Source organism: Emys orbicularis, chromosome 9, assembly GCF_028017835.1.
Source record: "Emys orbicularis isolate rEmyOrb1 chromosome 9, rEmyOrb1.hap1, whole genome shotgun sequence".
Taxonomy (NCBI): domain Eukaryota; kingdom Metazoa; phylum Chordata; order Testudines; family Emydidae; genus Emys; species Emys orbicularis.
The window spans coordinates 100093776-100112053 of NC_088691.1; the positions used below are offsets into that span (position 1 = coordinate 100093776).

General features: G+C 59.0%; 2 protein-coding genes across 2 annotated transcripts in view; one reads left to right on the forward strand and one right to left on the reverse strand.

The window, feature by feature from the left end:
- The first annotated feature begins 702 nt into the window (after positions 1-702).
- ALG3 (ALG3 alpha-1,3- mannosyltransferase) lies at positions 703-6645 on the forward strand. Its single transcript, XM_065410841.1, has 9 exons — positions 703-895; positions 1467-1566; positions 1785-1932; positions 2432-2592; positions 3791-3911; positions 4475-4680; positions 4992-5068; positions 5385-5529; positions 6188-6645. The coding sequence occupies exons 1-9, from the start codon at positions 703-705 to the stop codon at positions 6375-6377; spliced, it is 1341 nt and encodes a 446-aa protein (XP_065266913.1). The 3' UTR covers positions 6378-6645.
- An 872-nt stretch (positions 6646-7517) lies between these two features.
- VWA5B2 (von Willebrand factor A domain containing 5B2) overlaps positions 7518-18278 on the reverse strand; it is a 40461-nt gene continuing 29700 nt past the window's right edge. The window contains exons 11-21 of the mRNA XM_065410984.1: positions 17582-17764; positions 17134-17332; positions 16512-16801; positions 13187-13412; positions 12664-12993; positions 12442-12579; positions 11833-11952; positions 11173-11250; positions 10300-10369; positions 9654-9762; positions 7518-8186 (exon numbers count right to left, since the gene is read on the reverse strand). Of these exons, the coding sequence (XP_065267056.1) occupies positions 7518-8186; positions 9654-9762; positions 10300-10369; positions 11173-11250; positions 11833-11952; positions 12442-12579; positions 12664-12993; positions 13187-13412; positions 16512-16801; positions 17134-17332; positions 17582-17764 (2412 nt within the window). The remainder of the gene's footprint in view (positions 8187-9653; positions 9763-10299; positions 10370-11172; positions 11251-11832; positions 11953-12441; positions 12580-12663; positions 12994-13186; positions 13413-16511; positions 16802-17133; positions 17333-17581; positions 17765-18278) is intronic.

Sequence of the window (18278 nt, forward strand, 5' to 3'; positions counted from 1 at the left end):
CTGCAAGGGAAGATCATAGAATATCAGGGTTGGAAGGGACCTCAGGAGATCATCTAGTCCAACCCCCTGTCCAAAGCAGGACCAATCCCCAGACAGTTTTTTTTTTTACCCCAGTTCCTTAAATGGCCCCCTCAGGGATTGAACTCACAACCCTGGGTTTAGCAGGCCAATGCTCAAACTACTGAGCAGGATGATTCCTATGTTGCCAACACCAGCCACTGGGGATTTAGGAGGCACAGCTTGGTCGGGACATTTAAAAATGTGGCAACTGAGCAAACAGCTGAGCCAGCCCCAGTGCTCTCACCAGCAGAGCACACTGCCCCTCCATAGCCTGGAACAGCCCGGAACCACCCCCGCCTATGTGCCACCCCCTCGTTTGCTATGGGCACAGGCACGAAGAACAGCCAGTGACGGGGATGGCTCTTTGCCATGTCCCCATGGCGCAGGGGCGGGGTGGCTGCGGTCACACAGCGGGTCGGTGGTCTGACCCTGCCGGCTTTGCCTCTCTCCGGCCAGCCCCAAGCAACACGTGGCTGGGCCCAGGGCAAGCTCCTGACACGGCCCCATCCCAGCCCGCCCCGCCCGAGGGCCTGGGGGACCGGCCTCCCTGGGACGGCTGCGTGTTTCCTCCCGAAGTGGGGGAGCCCTTAGCCGGTGACACCGGGGCAGGGAGTTGGCAGCCTGGCCCGGGCAGGGCGGACGATGGCTCCCGCTCCCGGCTCAGGGCTCCGGCGGAAAGGGGCGGCGGGGCCGGGCTCGCTGCGCCAGGGCCTGCGGCGAGCCTGGCAGGAGAAGCACCGGGTGCTCCTGGCGCCCCAGTACACGGGGCTGGTGGCCGCCTGGCTCTGCCTGGCGGAGGTGGGGGTCACGCACTGGGTCATACACAGGGTGGCATGTGAGTGGCCCGGCGCGTTTCCTACAGGGCGGCGAGGGGGAGCTGGGCCGGCCCGGGACTGAGGGGCATTGGCAGAGCTGTGGGGGGGAGCTCAGGGCTGGGATAGCAGGGGCTGCGGGTTGGGACTGAGGGGCGCTGGCAGAGCTGGGGGGGGGACCCTTGAGGCTGCTGTGGGCTAGTTTTTCATTGTTATGTCAAATTCAAGCTTCTGGCCCTCAGTGTCCCGCCCCACCCCCCAGCTCCTCTCACTGGCTCTCCCCTTCTTTCTCAGCTTTGTCTCCTCCCATTCACCCCTTCACAGTTAATTCACTGGAACAGCCTCCTGCCCAGCTCCCCACCTGGCCCTCCCTGTGATCTCTTCTTACTTAACCCCGTAGTGCCTGTCTCCAGCTCTCTGCCTGGGCTGCTCCTCTGGTGTTACCTAGTTGGGAAGTCCCATGGGGCAAGGACCTGGCTTGGTGTCTGTCTCCCACCCTGTAGGGCTGGGGAATGATCACGTTTTCCCAGCCCCCTCCAAGCACCTGTCTGTGATGAGACGCTGCTGAGTGTGAGCCGCTTGCTTTCCCCACAGACACAGAGATCGACTGGAAAGCCTACATGGATGAGGTGGAGGGAGTCGTTAACGGGACCTTCGACTACACCCAGCTGAAGGGAGATACCGGGCCCCTGGTGTGAGTACGGGAAGGGGTGGGAGGGAGCTGGGGACTTGAGGGACCAATCCTGGGGGCAGGGGCTTCCTGCTGGCTAAGGAAGGGAAGTGTGTGTCTAAGAGGTGGATGGGGCCTGACTCTTTAGGGAGGGGGCTCTTGGGAGGGAGCTGTCCATTGGCCAGGTCCCCTTCCCAACTGCCCAGGCTGCCCCGGCCCATCACTCCCGTCTCTCTCTGTAGTTACCCTGCTGGGTTTGTTTACATCTTCCTGGGTCTCTACTACATCACCAGCCGCGGCACCAACATCCGCCTGGCGCAGTATCTCTTTGGGGCGCTCTATCTCGTGACGCTGCTGCTCGTCTTCCGCATCTACAGCCGGACCAGGAAGGTGAGATGCCACCTGCCAGGGCCAAAGCCACATGGGGCCCAAGGGAGCAATCACAGCTCCAGCCTCTGAGTACATCCGCACTGTGCAGAGCTCTGGCCTGCGTGCGGAGGATCAGCGGGGTGGGGGGCAAGACTGGAGGAGCAAAGGAGCGACGTAGCTGAGGAGAAGGGCATTGACAGAGCTGGTGGTAGGGATGAGAGACTGCTGCAGGTTGGGACAGGGGCATTGGCAGAGCTGGGGGGGAGGGGGCAGGGCTGGGATAGCAGGGGGCTGCAGGTCGGGAGTGCGGGGCATTGGCAGAGGTGGGTGGAACCCAGGGCTGGGATAGCACGGGGCTAGAGGTGGGGAGGAGGGGGCAGGGCTGGGATAGCAGGGGGCTGCAGGTCAGGATTGAGGGGCATTGGCAGGGCTGGGATACCAGGGGGTGGTGGGTCAGGACTGACGAGTATTGGGGTGGGGCTGGGACTGCAGTAATGGCCGCCTCTGTCTCTGCTCGTAGGTTCCCCCCTATGTTTTCTTCTTTATGTGCTGCGCCTCCTACCGCATCCACTCCATCTACATCCTGCGACTCTTTAATGACCCCGTCGCCATGGCCATCCTCTTCCTCGCGGTCAACCTCTTCCTGGAAGAGCGCTGGTCCTGGGGCTGCTTCTTCTTCAGGTGGGTCCCCCCTGCTCCCCCAAACCACAAGGCGTGAGCCTCTGGACCCCTTCCTTTGGCTGGGGAGTGTGGGATTCTCGTGGGTTGTTCTGGGTCAGGACAGACCCCTCCCTGCTCCAGGACACGAGGCCTCTGGAGCTGAGGAGCGCAGCAAGTCCACACTAGGGGCGGTCACTGCTCCCAGGAGCTCCCGGTCACGGATAGAGCTCGGGGAAGGGGAAGGGGAACGAGCACAGGTAACTTCTGCTCAGATCAGCAAGATTGACTCCAGCAGCCTGACAGAGGTGGGGCCCTAAGGGTCCATCTACCCTGCAGCTAGATACCCGCAGCTGGCCCGAGTCAGCTGGCAGCGTGGATGTGCCCTCAGGGGGAGTGAGACATGGGTAGGGCAGGGTCCCTTAAGTCACTGCGCACAGGAATCCGCAGAGGGGATGGGGAGGGGCAGCGCCAAGCAGATGAGGGAGGTTGAGCAGGGACAGGCACTTCCCCAGAGCTTGGGTGGCTGTGATGTTGGAGGAGCCAGTGGTGGGATCCCCTACTGGGACTGACCTGATCAAACCCCTGGGCCAGGACGAGGCCTCTCGAGGCAGCACGTTGTGCGGGCTGGAGAGAGGGTGATGGGGGCGTTTGGGAGGCCAGAGAGGAGGAGGCAGCGATCACTCCGGCAGGCCATTTGGCCGTGGGGATGGAGAGGAAAGGACGGATTTTGGAGATGCTGAGCATGGAGAAGCAGCAGGATTTGGAAACGGCCCAGATGCATAAGCCACGGGCGAGGGAGGACATGCCCCCGACAGCGCCTGTCTGAGCCAGTCGCGCTGCAGTTGGGCCGGGTCCCCATGCCCCCAGTAGCACCTACCTGAGCCGCTCGGCCTGCGTTTCAGGAGACACAGCATGTAACCCCTCAGCCACGTGCTCTGACAGGGACAGTTCGTTCCCCTGGCTCCGTTCCCCTCAGGATGGGCAGCTGCCTTTCTCCTCTCACTGTCCCGTCTTTCATCCAGGGCCCTCCCCCACCAGCCTCAGCACCGTCACAGCGCTGGAGTAGGGTCCGTTAGGGCACTGGAGCTGTGGAACCTGCGTGGGGGGCAGCCTGTAGGCAGGATCGGGGCCATTCTGCGCAGGGTCAGGGCCAGCGAGGGGGGGGGCAGCCTGCAGGCAGGGCCCTGGTGAGCTGCAATGACTCTCTCTCTCCCCTCAGCCTGGCCGTGTCGGTGAAGATGAACGTCCTGCTCTTCGCTCCAGGGCTCCTCTTCCTGCTTCTCTGGCGCTTTGGCCTCCTGGGCACCATCCCCAAACTCTCCATCTGCGCGCTGCTGCAGGTAACCCGCCCCGTGGGACTGGCCCAGCCCAAGCGAACGCTGGGGCTCTGCACAGCTGGGGCCAGCTGCTTGGCCAGCCCAGTCCGTGGGTCTCTGATGCCTCCTGCACGGACGCACCTGACTCTGCCAGGCTGAACCCAAGAGGCCCAGCACCCAGAGATGCATGGGGGATGGGGCAAATCAGGAAGGTGGATGGGGGGGTAGAGAGGGAGATTGGGGGGAAGACCATCTCCACCCAGAGCCCCCTCACAGACTCGCACTTAGTATCCTCAGCCATTCAGTGTCTTCCCAGGCAGGGGGCCCAAAATCACACAGGACACGCCCGGAGAATGCTGTGTGAGCTTCTTCCCACAGCTCTGCCGATGCCCCTGCTCCCACCACACCTCTGCCGATGCCCCTGCTCCCACCACACCTCTGCCAATGCCCCTCAACCCCGACCCACAGCCCCCTGCTGCTCCCCTGCCCATCAATCCCGACCCTCAGCACTTAGGGGCTTCCGGCGAGATACTTGGAAGGGTCCTGGCTGGGGAGCTGCTCTCATGGTTCGGGAGTCTCACTTGCAGGTGGTCCTGGGGCTGCCCTTCCTGCTGGAGAACCCCATTGGATACGTGACCCGCTCTTTTGACCTGGGCCGCCAGTTCCTTTTCAAGTGGACGGTGAACTGGCGGTTCCTGCCGGAGGAGGTTTTCCAGCATCGGGCCTTCCACCTGGCGCTGCTTACGGCCCACCTGGGTGCCCTGGGACTCTTTGCCCTGCACCGGTGGCACAGGTGAGATCCCGGCAGGGAACGGGGCACTGGGTACAGAGCAGCGGATCCCTGAGGTTTCCCTGCAGGCCCTACGCCGCAAGGTGATTTGGAGAGGAGCCTGGGGCACCCCACCCACAGGGATCCCTGCCTGGGGGGAGGAGAACTTTAGTGCATTTTTGGGGCCTCCCCCATTCAGACCTGGGCCCCCGGCTCCGTGAAGCCATTGCTGGCTGTATTGTCTCGGAGGGGCCAGTTCATGGCGGGGGGGTGTCTGTGGCCTCTGTGCCAAGGCTGGGCCTGAGGGGTCCTGTGCTTGTCCTTCTACCCTGCAGGTCTGAGCGAAGTCTCCTGTCACTGCTGAAGGATCCAGCAGAGAGGAAGAGTCCGCCCCAGCCCCTGACGGCCAACCATATCCTTACCCTGGAGCTGGCGGTGGAGGCTAGGGCAGGGCAGGGAGCGCCTGAAGGCCATGGGCTTGAGGAGGCCTTGGTGCGAGCATCTCTGGGCTCTTAGCCGTGCGGCGCTGGGTAGACCCAGGCATCCTGGGGGCCTCCCGGGGGCTGTTTGGGAGCTTCCCCCACACTGGGTTAGGAGCGGGGAAGCAGCCGCTCCCGATGCAGCCTTGTGGCTCTGGGATTTGGTCACATGCCTGGAGCCCCAGCCTGGGGTGGGAGGACAGTAGCCCTGGAGCCGGCAGCTCCGTTCCCTCCTTAACGGCAGCGCACAGGTCGTCTTCGTTCTCTTCACCTCCAACTTCATCGGCGTTTGCTGCAGCCGGTCCCTGCACTACCAGTTCTACGTGTGGTATTTCCACACGCTGCCCTACCTGCTGTGGTGCACGCCCGCCGGGAAGCTCAGCCACCTGCTGAGGTACGTGCCTGGGAGGGGAGTGGGGCCGACCTCCCTTTGTGCCCCAGTGTCCTGCCCCCAGCTCCTGGGAATCCCTCCCGCTGCTGGTGCTGCACAGGGCAGGCCCTGGCCTTCACTGGTGCCATAAACCAGAGCAAACGAGGGGCTGTGTGGGTTCCTCCCGGGTAATTCTCCACATCACAACTCTGCTTGATTTGTCATCTCTGCTGAGGAAAGGGCCAGGGCCAGGGTCGCGGGGGCTGTGGGTTGAGAGTGAGGGGTATCGGCAGATCCGTGTGACGGGGAACCCCAGGGCTGGGATAGCAGGGGGCTGTGGGTCGGGAGTGAGGGGCACCAGCTATCCGTGTGAAGGGGGACCCCAGGGTTGGGATAGCAGGGAGCTGTGGGTTGGGAGTGAGGGGCACCAGCAGATCCGTGTGACGGGGGGAGCAGGGGGCTGCGGGTCGGGATTGAGGGGCACCGGCAGAGCTGTGGGTGGGGAGCCCAGGACTGGGCTAGCATGGGGCTGCGGGTCGGGAGTGAGGGGTATCGGCAGATCCGTGTGATGGGGAGCCCCTCAGGGCTGGGATAGCGGGGTGAGGAGCTGAAGGGTGTTCTCTCTCCTGGGGGGCGGGGGGGACTGACTCCCCAGCGCTGACCCAGTTCTCTCCCATTGTAGGGTTCTCATCCTGGGCCTCATCGAGCTCTCGTGGAACACGTACCCCTCCACGCTTTGCAGCTCAGCCTCCCTGCACCTCTGTCACGGGATCATCCTTCTGCAGCTCTGGTACGGCCCCACTGCCCCCCTGGAGCCACCGGGCCCTCCCACTGCCCAGAAAACAACCCCTTCCCTGAAAAAGACAGAGTAAGACCGTGGGCAGCTGGACGATGGGACCTGCAGCCCCTCCCCCGGGAGCTGGAACTGGATATTCTGCCTGGGTGGGACGATGCCCCAGGCTGGTAGCTCTGGCTGCTGAATTTCCAGGCTGTTCCGCAGGTGCTGCTCAGCTGGTGGCTCTGCCTGTCCTACCCAGCGGCTGAGTGGAGCAGGCCCGCCCGGGACACCTGTTATATGAGATTTCCTCAATAAACGTGGCAACGCCCCCGTGGGCTCTCCTGCCCCCGGCCTGCAGTCTGGCCCAGCCTGCACTGATCTGTCTGGCCCTTGCTGCTGCTGGGCCGGGGGCACCATTTCACAGGATGGAGCAGCTGCCCTGCTTTTGGGGGGGAGTGGGGTGTAATGGCTAGAGCAGTGGCCTAGGATCCAGGACTCCTGGGTTCCATTCTCAGCCTTGGGCGGGAGTATGGTTAGTGCTGGGTGGCAGAGGGCAGCTCTGGGAGGGAGGCCTCCTGGCTTCTATTTGCTCCCAGGGGCAAGTCCCTGAGGGGTACCTGCAAAGACACCCGTTTCAGGGAACAATGTGGCTGGCCCTCGACGTGCTTAAAACTCGGTGAGTCTTAGAGGAGCTGGGACCATACGTGGGGATAAGCATCGCCCCCCCCCGGCCCGTGCTCAGTCCCATTGCCCCTACACCATGGAATCGTTCGGGAACCTGGTCCCCTAGCAGCCTCAAGTTGCCTTTACAGAGCACAAGGACCTTTCACCTCCTCTGTTTGTTTCCCCACCTTCAGAATGGGGGTAAGGGGACTGCCCCACCCGCTGGGGGTGCAGTGTGCTAGGGGCCTGGGCCTACGTGAGCAGATAGCGGGGGGGGGAGCTTCACATGCCTCCTCTTCATCCAACGCTGCCTGCGCCTCACTTGCTTCCAAACCCTTCAGCTGCTCGTTGGGCTACCCAGCCCCCCAGCAGGAGGCCGAGTGCGGCTCCTGGTCCCAGGAGCAGTACTGATGGGGGGAGGGAGCTGGCTGCCGGAGCGGGTGGGGCCTGCCCATCTCAGAGGGAAGCGCCCCCCGGGGGCAGCTCAGGAGGGGAAGGAGCTGTGGGCACAGCAGGTCTGAACCAAACCTCTTTATTGGCACCACGTGGCGCCCTGGCCCTGCCCCTCCCCTCACATGTTGCTGGGGTTGTAGCACAGCATGTTCAGCTTGATGTTCTCGTCCCAGTGGCGCAGCAGCAGGAAGAGGTGACGCGCTGCCCCTTTCAGGGAGCCCACATCCACGCCCTCCGGCAGCTGCTGCGCCCGGAGCCAGGCGTCTGCCTTGGCGGCCAGCAGCTCCCATTCCACAAAGAAGCCGGCGCAGCGGTGCTCCAGCCAGGCCAGCGCCACCGCCGTGGCCCAGCTGGCACTCTCCAGGTCCCCCTCGTCGGCCTCGAGCCCCACCTCCTGCAGGCTGACGGCTTCGGAGGTGACAGGCGAGTGGTCGCAGGCGTCGGTCTCGGAGCCGCGCCCGCTGTCTGCCTGCGGCCAGATGGCGGTGCTTAGGACCTCAGAGCAGGTGCTGTGCGAATGAGGCGAGCCTGGTTCTGGCGCCCCCTCCTGGCTGCCTCTGGCAGGCTCCACGCCCTCTGGAGAGGGCTGGCTGGTCCCTTGCTTTGGGCCGCCGTCAGGGCTGCCCTTGGCAACGAGTGCCCAGGGGGAGGTGCAGGAGCCAGGGCTGAGGCTGGCGCGGTGCGAGGCATACGGCGAGGCGCGGCGCAGACGGTCCAGCGGGATCTGCACCACTTCGGAGAAGCTTTCCGTCAGCTGGAAGGTGCCCAGGGCCTGCTGCAGCCGCACCTGGTGGGAAGGAGAGGGCGTTACAGCGCACTGGCTGGGGGGAGCATCTCACATTCACTGCACAGGGCCAGCGTCTGACACTCACACTGCATGGAGCCTAGGGTGTAGAAGAGGGGTCCTGCACTCACTCCAGAGCCCCAAGGTGTGTGTGTGTGGGGGGGGGGGTCTCCTGGCTGCAGTAGGGCAGTCTGAGAGGCAGTGCTTGTGCACCAGGCAGCCCTTTTGCTGATGCTGGCACTGTGCCAGCCATCCTGTCAAAAGCAGCAGTGTTGGGGAAGCCCAGCACTGGGCCCAGGCTCTTTATGTACGAACATAAGAATGGCCAGGCTGGGTCAGACCAATGGTCCATCCAGCCCAGTGTCCTGTGACAGGTGCTTCAGAGGGAATGAACAGAACAGGCATCATTGAGTCATTCACTCCCAGCTTCAGGCAAACAGAGGCTAGGAACACCCAGAGCAGGGGGTTGCATCTCTGCCCATCCTGGCTAATGGCCATTGATGGACCCATCCTCAGTGAACTTACCGAGTTCCTTTTTGAATCCCATTATAGTTTTGGCCTCCACAACATCCCTGGCAACAAGTTCCACAGGCTGACTGTGCGTTGTGGGAAGAAATACTTCCTTTTGGTTGTTTTAAACCTGCTGCCTATTAATTTCATTGGGTATCCCCTGGTTCTTGTGTTATGTGAAGGGGTAAATAACACTTCGTTATTCACTGTCTCCACACCAGTCATGATTTTATAGACCTCAAGTCATATCCCCTCTTAGTCGTCTCTTTTCCAAGCTGAGAAGTCCCAGTCTTTTTAATCTCTCCTCCTATGGAAGCTGTTCCAAACCCTTTATCATTTTTGTTGCCCTTCTCTGTACCTTTTCCAATGCTACTATCACTTTGCTGAGATGGGGAGACCAGAGCTGCACGCCGGATTCCAGGGGTGGGCGCACCATGGATTTATAGAGTGGCATTGTGATATTTTCAGTTTTATTCTCTCTTCTTTGCCTAATGGTTCTTACCACTGGTAGCTTTTTGGACTGCCGCTGCACATTGAGCGGATGTTTTCAGAGCACGGACACTGCTCCGAGTTCTCTTTCGCGAGTGGTAACAGCTAACATAGGTCTGTCCCCATCCCACGGCCGCTCTGGGTCTGAGCTGGGGTGGAGCAGGTAGGGGAGGCTGTGGCAGCAGCAGTTTCCCCTGTACAGCGCTGAGGCCTGCCATGGGGCGTGCACACAGTGTTGACTCCATGCTTTGGAGCCTAACCTCTGGCAATCCCACGCAGTGGTGGGGGCAGCTCTGCCGGAGCCCTGGCTCCCGTGAGACTGGGGTTGGGATTGGGGCGGATCCTGGCCTTGTCATTACTAGTCTGCTCCATCATGTGGGAGACGCAGGTTTGATTGCAGGTCCAGGGGTGGGATGGCTGGGAGTGGAGTACCCTAGGGGAGGAGCTGGGATGGCAGTGCAGGGTCCTTACCAGTGGGAGGTAGTCATGGATGGCACTGTCCTTGAAGAGCTCATTTGCTGGGGTCAGGCACTGTGGCCGCAGCGCTAGGCCGTGGCCCCTGATCCTGCTGAGACTGAACCTGCCAGGAGAAGAGACCAGTGAGCAGCATGGCCTGGATGCTGCCGGCGTTGGGAGAGCTGTGCTCATCAGCTCCGGCTGGGAGGAGGTGGCTGGAGCCTGACATCCCAGGAGAGAGGAGGTCCATTGGGAGGGCTGTGAGCCCCCCACACTGAGTGAACACACACCCAACTCCCCTCCGTGGTGCAGGAGCCCTGGCCAGGAGCAGTTCCTCTCCAGCTCCTTCCTGCCGAAGAGACGAGGTGAGCAAGCTGCAGGGCGATGCTGGCCTCTCTCCAGGAGGCTGCTGGGCCTCAGGCCAATGTGCGCTGCAGTGCAGGGTGGGCTGGCAGCAGCACGGGGAGAGATTAACCCCTGCTGTGCTGCAGGGTCAGGGCTCAAGCATTGGACGTTTTGGGGGAGGGACCCTCAGTGAAGAAGTGGTGGGGTCTCCCCCTGACAGACTGGGGCCTTTCCTGCTGAATGCAGGGTCCCCTCTGCATGGAAGGGGCCCTCATCTAGGCCCTCCGACCCCAGAGAGTCAGTCTAGAAAGCCTACCTGGAGCCAGCAAAGTTCTCCATGGATTTCTGGGATCCCACGGAGGTGGCAGAGGGACTGGCCACAGGACCTGGCATGGGGAGAGAAGGTCACTCCATAGGGCTGCACTCCCCTGGGCTCCCTTACTTTCTCCATCCCCACCACAATTGCCTGCTACCACGGCACAGCTCCACAGAGGCCCCCAACACGTCCCGTCCTGTGGGGGAAGAGCTCAGCCACGCTAGGAGGTAACCAGGCAGGTGGAAGGCCCCCATCCACGAGGCCTCAGCAGGCTGGGGCCTCTCCCCAGCCTGTGCCCCACCTGAACATTACTCCATCCCCTGCCAAGTGCAATACGGGGCAGGATGGGAAGTTTCTGTCCCCAGCAGGGGCTGCCTTCCCAAACCCAGCGCTCCCCCAGGGTACTGCAGGCAGGTCAGAAGCGCGGAGAGGATATGGCTCCCGCCCAAGGTTCTCCTACGTTCCCGGAAATGGGAGCCACCCTTTCATCAGACCCTTTATCTCCACAAGAGAGCCAGCATCTGTGCACTGGCTGGAGCAGCAAGGTTGGAGAGCAGCCCGTTCCGGCCAGTCCCAGGACAACAGACGAGGGCAGCAGGCAGTCTGATAACGTAACCACACAGGTTAGGGGAGGGGGCTCGGCCCCCTCACGAGAGGTCACACCCCAACAAGGGACTGAGGGTTGGACAGTACACATCCAAATGGGCTGTGAGATGATTCATGTTAAGGCTCCAACCTCCTGGGGGCTTGGCAGCAGCCGTGGGCCCCATCTCTCTAAGGTTTTCCTATAGGGCCGAGCAGCGCAGTGTCTAACCCTCAAAGAGCCTGCTTTCCCAGATCCCCCAACAGCTCTGGGCTGTGCATGGGACTTACCATCGGGGCAGCTTTGCTTTTCCCAGGCACCGGCAGCAGAGGAGACGCTGATGGGAGAAGCGGGTGTCTCGTCTCGCTCTGAAACAGAATCAAGAATTCAGAGACTATGCTGGGTGCTGGGACCCTCCAACTCCCCGCTGCAGCCTGCTGAGGATATGAACCCACAACCTCCCTAGTTCACACAGGCTTTAGGGCTCCGGCTTGGTCCCCAGTGCAGCAGCAGAGGCCTGAAGTGCTGTCCCTGTCTCCATCTCCATTTGATGCACAGGCTGCGCCCACCCCCAGGATCCCAGCACCTGCACAAGGATGCACTTGGGAGTGCCATCTGTGGGCTTCCAGGGAGCACCTCACCCCAGGGCCCTGTAAGCTGCCCTGGCTCCCAATTCAAGGTGCTGGGTGTGGCCCAGAGAACCCCTGATGCTTTGATCCAGGCTACTCAGACTCTCCTAGTTTCCCATCCTGGGTGGCTGAGATCAGTGGCCCCTTGAGCTGACAGCCCTCTGATGTGAGCCTGCCATTGCTCTAGGAGCCTGGACAAGCCTCACTGGTTTGCGGCAGTTCCTCCCCGAGAGGGCTGGTTCTAGGGAGGCGGTGTTGGGGTTTCAGGGGTGTGGGACAGCGTGCCAGGGGCAGGTTATCAATGCAGGGCTGGGCTGGTACCTGCAGAGATGACAGCATCGTCCAGCTCCTCTGAGTCACGCCGTCGTCCCAGGCCCACTGAGTAACTGCGCTGGCGCCGGATCCCAGCCTGGGACCCTCGGGGATGGCTGGAAGGGCCCCCTGGAAGGAATCACACTCACCATCAGCTGGCAGCTGCACCACGGAGCAGGGCTCAGAGCCTGCAGAGGGTCCCCAGGCCCCCCTGGCCACTGCTGCTTTGAGCCCAAGGAGCTCAGGCCCACATCCTCTATGAAGTGCTTCTGAGGATCTGGGCCTCAGTTCCTTTAATGCGTCCTCTCACACTCGGCTTTCCCACTCTCTGGGCAGTTCTTTGGAGTCTAATCTATCTCCGTCCTCGGCATAGCCAGCTGCCCTCCTGAAACATCTCTGCGCCTGGACCCCAGACACACCTGAACACACAGGTGTATGCCTGAGCATGTGCCGACAGGGAGACAAACACAGACAGACCCAGCCACACGGACAGGCCCATGGATGGAGCCAGGCAGACCCAGACACATGCAGATCCACATGTGCATACAGAGTCCCATGGGTCCCTAGAGGTGAGCTGGGGGACCAGGGGGGAGCTCAGTGCCATCCTGGGAGCCGTACCTGCATTGCGAACCTCAAGGGCCCTGGGCAGGGCCTCCTGGGTGGAGGAGTCCACAGGCACCAGGCAGGTGTAGATGGAGGGCGTGTTGCAAGCCTTGCTGGACTGAATGGCCTTCAGGCGGAGCCTCCGGGAGAAACCTGAGAGAGAGTCACAGGGTGAGGCTGGGCGGGGAGGGGGGAGCCAACAGGGTGTGGGGGGCATGCAGGTAAGCGCATACTCACTGTGCTCCAGCTCAGCTTCCCTCTGTGCCACATTCTCGTGGTCCCGGATGACGGAGCTGGCAGTCAGATGGTGCAGCACTTTGTCCCAGGCCTTACATGATTCTTGTGGCAGCTCCCCGTCCCTGGCTTGGAGCAGAGGCTCCAGGGTGGCTGTCACTTCCCAGGAGATGGGCTTCCCAGCACTGAGGGCATGGATCACCACCTGGCATCGCAGGGGCAGACAGGCACCCCCCTCACACTCACCGCGCTCAGCCGCGGGCGACGCGCTGAAAAGATACGGGGGCTCCACCAACATGTCCCAGTCCAGATGGGATGGCGAGAGCAAGTTACCTAGGAGACAGCAAGAGTGAAGTCCAGGGGCAGAGTGGGAGACAGCCCCCCAGGGCTTGTACAGTCCCTTGCTCCACCCTGGGGACGGGACTGCCCTGAGTCCCCTGCACCATCCTGAGGGGGCTGCCCTGAGGCCTGAGCTAATTTGGGCTCCAGCCCCCCAGCGCCTCCCTCCTGCTGTAACAACACTCACTGGAATCTGCCAGGCTCCTTCGTAGCCTCTGCAGCTCTGGCCCAATCTCATCCAGCTTCCCTTCCAGGGACTGGTTCCGCTTCTGGGACACCTTCTCCAGGGCCCTGCGCAGCCGATGGGCATCCAGCTCACCGTGCGGAGACGAAAAGCTGCGGCCAGATAAGGCAGCTCGTGCCAGCGCCTTCTTCCGCCGCGCCAGCTCCTCGGAGCTCAGTGCCACGCACGCCTGAGCAGGAGAGATTCAGGGGTCAGTCTGGGGAGTTGGGGCCCTGCTTTGGGCGGGCCTGCAGATGAGACCCCCTGGGGCCACTGCAGGGGATCAGCTGGCTCATCTCTCTACACAGGCCTAGCGCTGAGCCCACCCATCTCTCTGCAAGGACTCAAGACCTGACAGGTAAAGTGCTGGCTGGTGGGAAAGCTGCCCCCAAGGCTGGGGCAGTTGCAGTCCCAGCCAAACCAATGGAGCTCAGAGCGGGCTTTGAGGCAGCCCAGTAGCTGGCATAGTCTGAAGTGGTACCTCCCTTCCTCGGGTTCCCTGGAGTCGGACATGCTCTGGCTGCTGGCAATGGTGGTGTCACAGCAGTGTCCAGGTTGGAGCTAGACCCTGTGTACAAACTGAGCCTCAACCCACAATTGTAACACAAGATTTTCAGGGCAGGTGCCCGTAACTAGTTTTAGAGCTGCAGGCCAAATATTCATTTCAACGTGGCTGTGATCTGCCCCTCTCTTTATCAGCCATTTGACCAGAATATAAATACATCTATCAATGAGAAAGATTGATCATTCCCTGTTATTTTGGGGGTGGTAGCTAAGCAAAGACTGCTGCATTCCCAAGTTATTAGATAAAGCTGATGAGGAATTGTTGGTTATTTGATATTAATCCGATGAGATTAATTTGATGATTTGATACTAACCCCTTTTATTGTAGTGTGATTTGGTTAACATTAAACCACAAGTATATTTCCAGTGAGGTTTTTTGTTGTTGTTGTTAGTTTAGTTACTAAATAATATAAAACTCTGAAAACCAGACACTTTTCTCCCAGATGTCAGAGCCCAGAACTGTAGGACCCTGGGACAGAAGCCAGAGATAACTCAATAAGCCACCTAGTGGTGATCCATATGACCTGCCTACTGTAGTCCTCACACTGGGGCTTCCCTGGATGGGCCCTTTTAGAAAGAAATATTAAATCTGTTGTATGGACTGAGATGTTGATTCCCTTTAAAATCTTGGGTTTTGTAAAGTTCTGTCTTTGCTCCAGAAAGCTGGTGGCCAGAAAAGCAGAAACAAGGTTTTTGGGGAAAAACAGAAGTGACAGCCAAGGACTGTTGTGAAACTTTGCTTGCTCAGCAGAGCGGAACTACCCCTGTGCAGTTAGCAGGGAGCGTTTATGTAAGCTGGAGGTAGTGTTTAATATTCACATTGGCTGGGCTGTAGGGGGATGGTTCTGAAAGATGGATTATATTTTCTTTCCTATTCTGCTTTTGAATGATCTAGAGGATTTAGTGGACAAGTCCCTCATGTAACTGGCAGATCAGTATTTTAAGGGCCCATATATTTGGTTTGTTTCAGAGTCACCTCAAATTAAAATAGATTTGAATAGTGTTGTAATTTAAATCTGTCATGTACATATTTCTCGTTTCATCTCAGAAAAGCAATCATGGAGAGTCACCGAGAGTCTGTCTCAAGGAGAAGATGTTGCTATCTTGCCTGTTATCAGGAAGAGGTCATCATCCCGTGGATTCAACAAAAAATTGCTTAAAGTCCACTTTGAGATGCTGGAGACTGTAGCCCAGTGTTTTGACCCTTTCTCCAAAATAAACCAAAGTACAACACACACATCCAACACATGAACCAAAATGGATGCCTTAAATTTGACCCTAATGGTTTGTTTATTTTTATTAGCTGTCTTTTAATCATGAATGGGCCAGTATGTCATGGAAGGTGTGAGGATGTAGTTGTGTTTCACAGAAGAAATTAACTAGACGGATTTAATTTGACAAAGCAGGAGATCTGGGGATCTGCTTAGACTCTGAAAGCCAGAGCTCAAGCTGGGACTGAGAGGATGACAGTGGCGACAGTTAAAGGCAAAGAATTATAAACTATGGGTGATGCACAGGTAGGCTTTCCCATGGCTTGTGTATTTAAGATAATGTTTTGCAAGACCAGCCCTAGAGCCCCGTATGAGATAACAGGTACCTTTTGCACTGCTCTGGGCTGACCCAGCTCTCAAGCAGTATCATCTTGAGATGACGGCTGCCACATTAAAGCATGGAATGTGATACAGAGGTCAGCAGCCATCAGCCAAACTGAGGCAGTGACACCCATCAACATTCAGTGCTAGGTCCCACAGCTGGCAGGAGACAGTTGATTTGGGGAAGTAGCCATTTGTGTTGAGGACAGGAGAGATTCACTTGGGATGGAGACAGATAATGCGCTGTAATTCTGGGGCTGAATTACAAAGACTGCTCGCTTCCTCAATGATTAGATCAAGCTGATGAGAAACTGGTGGTGTATTTGGTATTCCTTAATTTGATAAGAAGATTAAATAGATGGTACGAGATTAGCCCACTTTATTTTAATTTTGTTTGTTTCATGTTAAATTAAGACTAATTTTTAAGTGATTTTAATTGTATTGGTGTTTTTAATTAATTAATTACATTTTAAATTCCATTTGACTGGGAAATTGTGCCCATCGGATGTTCTTTCTCCAGATGTCAGGGCCTAGAACTGCAAGAACCCGGGAGGCAGATAACAGACATAGCTCAATACATGATCTAGCAGTGGTCTATAGAACCTATCCCAACAGTTGTCACACCACACTCGCGTTACATGTTACTCTGCTTTCTGGCAAGCGGGCCGACTGGGGAGTACCACTGCCCTGTATCCATCTCTGGCTAACCCTACAGCCCTAACCCTATAACTCACCTGTGCCATTCACCAATCAGCAAATCGCTCCTCCAGCCCCATTTCCTCCCCGCTGGGCAGCACTAATATGACCAATGCACTCAAAGCTGCCCAATCCCTACCGTGAATGAAATGCCATTGCAGGGCACTAACCAGCCCAGCCCTTCTAGGGGATCCCTCCAAGACCTGCCTGCACTCCAGGGAACACAGGGGACAACATGGAGGAACCCGGGAGACTGCCTCGGTCACCACGATAGAGGATTTTGTCTCCGGTGGGGACTGAGCAGGAGATTTAGAAGAAATTCACACCCATTTGTGGGCGGGGGCAGGTACATGAGGCAAGAGGAGATGGCCAACCCCAGCCTTCTCTACTCCTGGCAGTCCCAGCCGTGGCCAGCCAGGGGCTCGGCCACACCTCACCTTGGTGCCAGCAGTCAGCCCGGCCTGCGGGAGTGGAGCAGATTTGGTGGAGGAGTCGCACAGAGAAACGCTCTTCTGTCCCTGCTGAGAGTTGGCTTCAAGGGTGCAGGCCAGCGAGCCACTCTCAGGAGCTATGTCCCTGGAGCCAGTGGACTCGCTGCTGGTGGAGCCATGGGAGAGTAGGCCCTGGCTCCGGTCGGTGCTGATGGAGCAGTGAGTGAGGACGTACTGCTCCTGGATGTAGGAGGCCTGGTAAATCCTCTTCCAGATGTCAGAAACAGGATCCACACCTGCCAAGGAGAGACACAAGCAGCAACCCTATTCTACTGGGGAAAGAGACGCTCCCCCTCACCCCAGACCCTCCCTTTACAGCCCTCTGACCCTGCCTGGCAGGGACTCATCCTTTGGCCAGCTGTCTCCAGACAAGAGGGGTGGGTGCTGCAAAGCCTGGAGGGTTATGTATCCAGCATTAACATCCCTGCAGTAAGAGACCAGATGGGCCAGGGGTCAGCATCCTGCCTCTGCAGCTCCTCTGTGGATGAACATCCATCTCATTGGCCAACCTCCCCAGGCACAGCCAGCCCCACTCCCTCACTAAGTGCTCACTCGCTGCTCCACTCACTCTTCTCAGACTCCTCGACGCCCCCAGCGGAAAACTCCAGGGAAATCTCACGGGAAATCTCCTGCAGGGCTTGACTGATGTCCTGGCTCTCCCCAGCTGGGTACGGGTGAGCCACGTCCTGGCTAAATGCCTCATCCTGGGACTGGAATGCTGACCCCACAGAGCCCCGCGAAAGGCTTCTACACACCCGTTCTCTACCCTGGCAAAACAAGAGGACAAGGTAGTTGCCACAGCCACGAGAGAGAGGCCCTCCTGTTGGCATCAGATCGTGGGAGGGGAAGAAATACACCAGCATGTGAGTTTCCGCGCCACAGGGCCCAGCCATCCAGGGCTCCAGCAGCAACCTTCTTCACCACAGCGCCTGACGCTTTGCAGCTATTGTCCAATCCCCAGTGGTGAGCATGGCCTGGTGGAAAAGCCTCACCCCCACTACACAGAGGGTTCTTACTGTCTTCTTGTCCCGGAAGCTGGCAATGTTGTAGAGGGTGCAATAGCTGATGAGCCGGTCTCCTGGATACAAGGCTGCGATTTCATTGGGTGACAGCAGAGCCTCCATGGTGTCGGGCACATACCAGTCTATGGTGATGTCACTCACGGCAGGCTCAAGTGCCTTCTTCAGAGACTTTATCAGCTGAGGAGGGGGCAGAAACCAGACCCATCAGCCCTCAGAGGCTCACAGCCTCCCCACCTATATGTTCCACTGCCACATGCACTCCGGGGGCTCCAGCCCTTTGAATTACCAACCAGCTGTTGGCCCGAGAAGCAGATGACTGACACTGAACGCTGAGCCACCCAGAGCTCAGAGCACAGACTGGGCCTCCCAGACACTGTGAGTGGCTCTGGGTCACAAGATGGCACAGAAACACTGACAGCAGGAAACAAGCTGGAGAAGGGGATGAGGGTAGATCTGGGGCTACAGGGGCCCTGTTAAATGCTGGTGGCCAATGCCTTGCTGAACACTGGCACAGAGCTGGCTCGGTGGGTCCTAGGGGAGTGAGTCCACAAGCAAAGCCTGATCTGGGCACTAAAACATCTTTCAAAGTCATTCGGGGATGGGGAACCTTAATTCTTCTCTCCCTACACTTACCCTCTCAGAGCTCCCATTGCACTGAGTTCCCTCCCACCGACGGGAGATGGATGCAGCT

Excerpts from the sequence above, each read along its gene's own strand:
- ALG3 (XM_065410841.1), top strand. The coding sequence starts at position 703 with ATGGCTCCCGCTCCCGGCTCAGGGCTCCGGCGGAAAGGGGCGGCGGGG. Across the intron at positions 1,567-1,784 it reads GGAGATACCGGGCCCCTGGT|TTACCCTGCTGGGTTTGTTT; the intron begins GTGAGTACGGGA and ends CTCTCTCTGTAG. Across the intron at positions 2,593-3,790 it reads TGGGGCTGCTTCTTCTTCAG|CCTGGCCGTGTCGGTGAAGA; the intron begins GTGGGTCCCCCC and ends CTCTCCCCTCAG.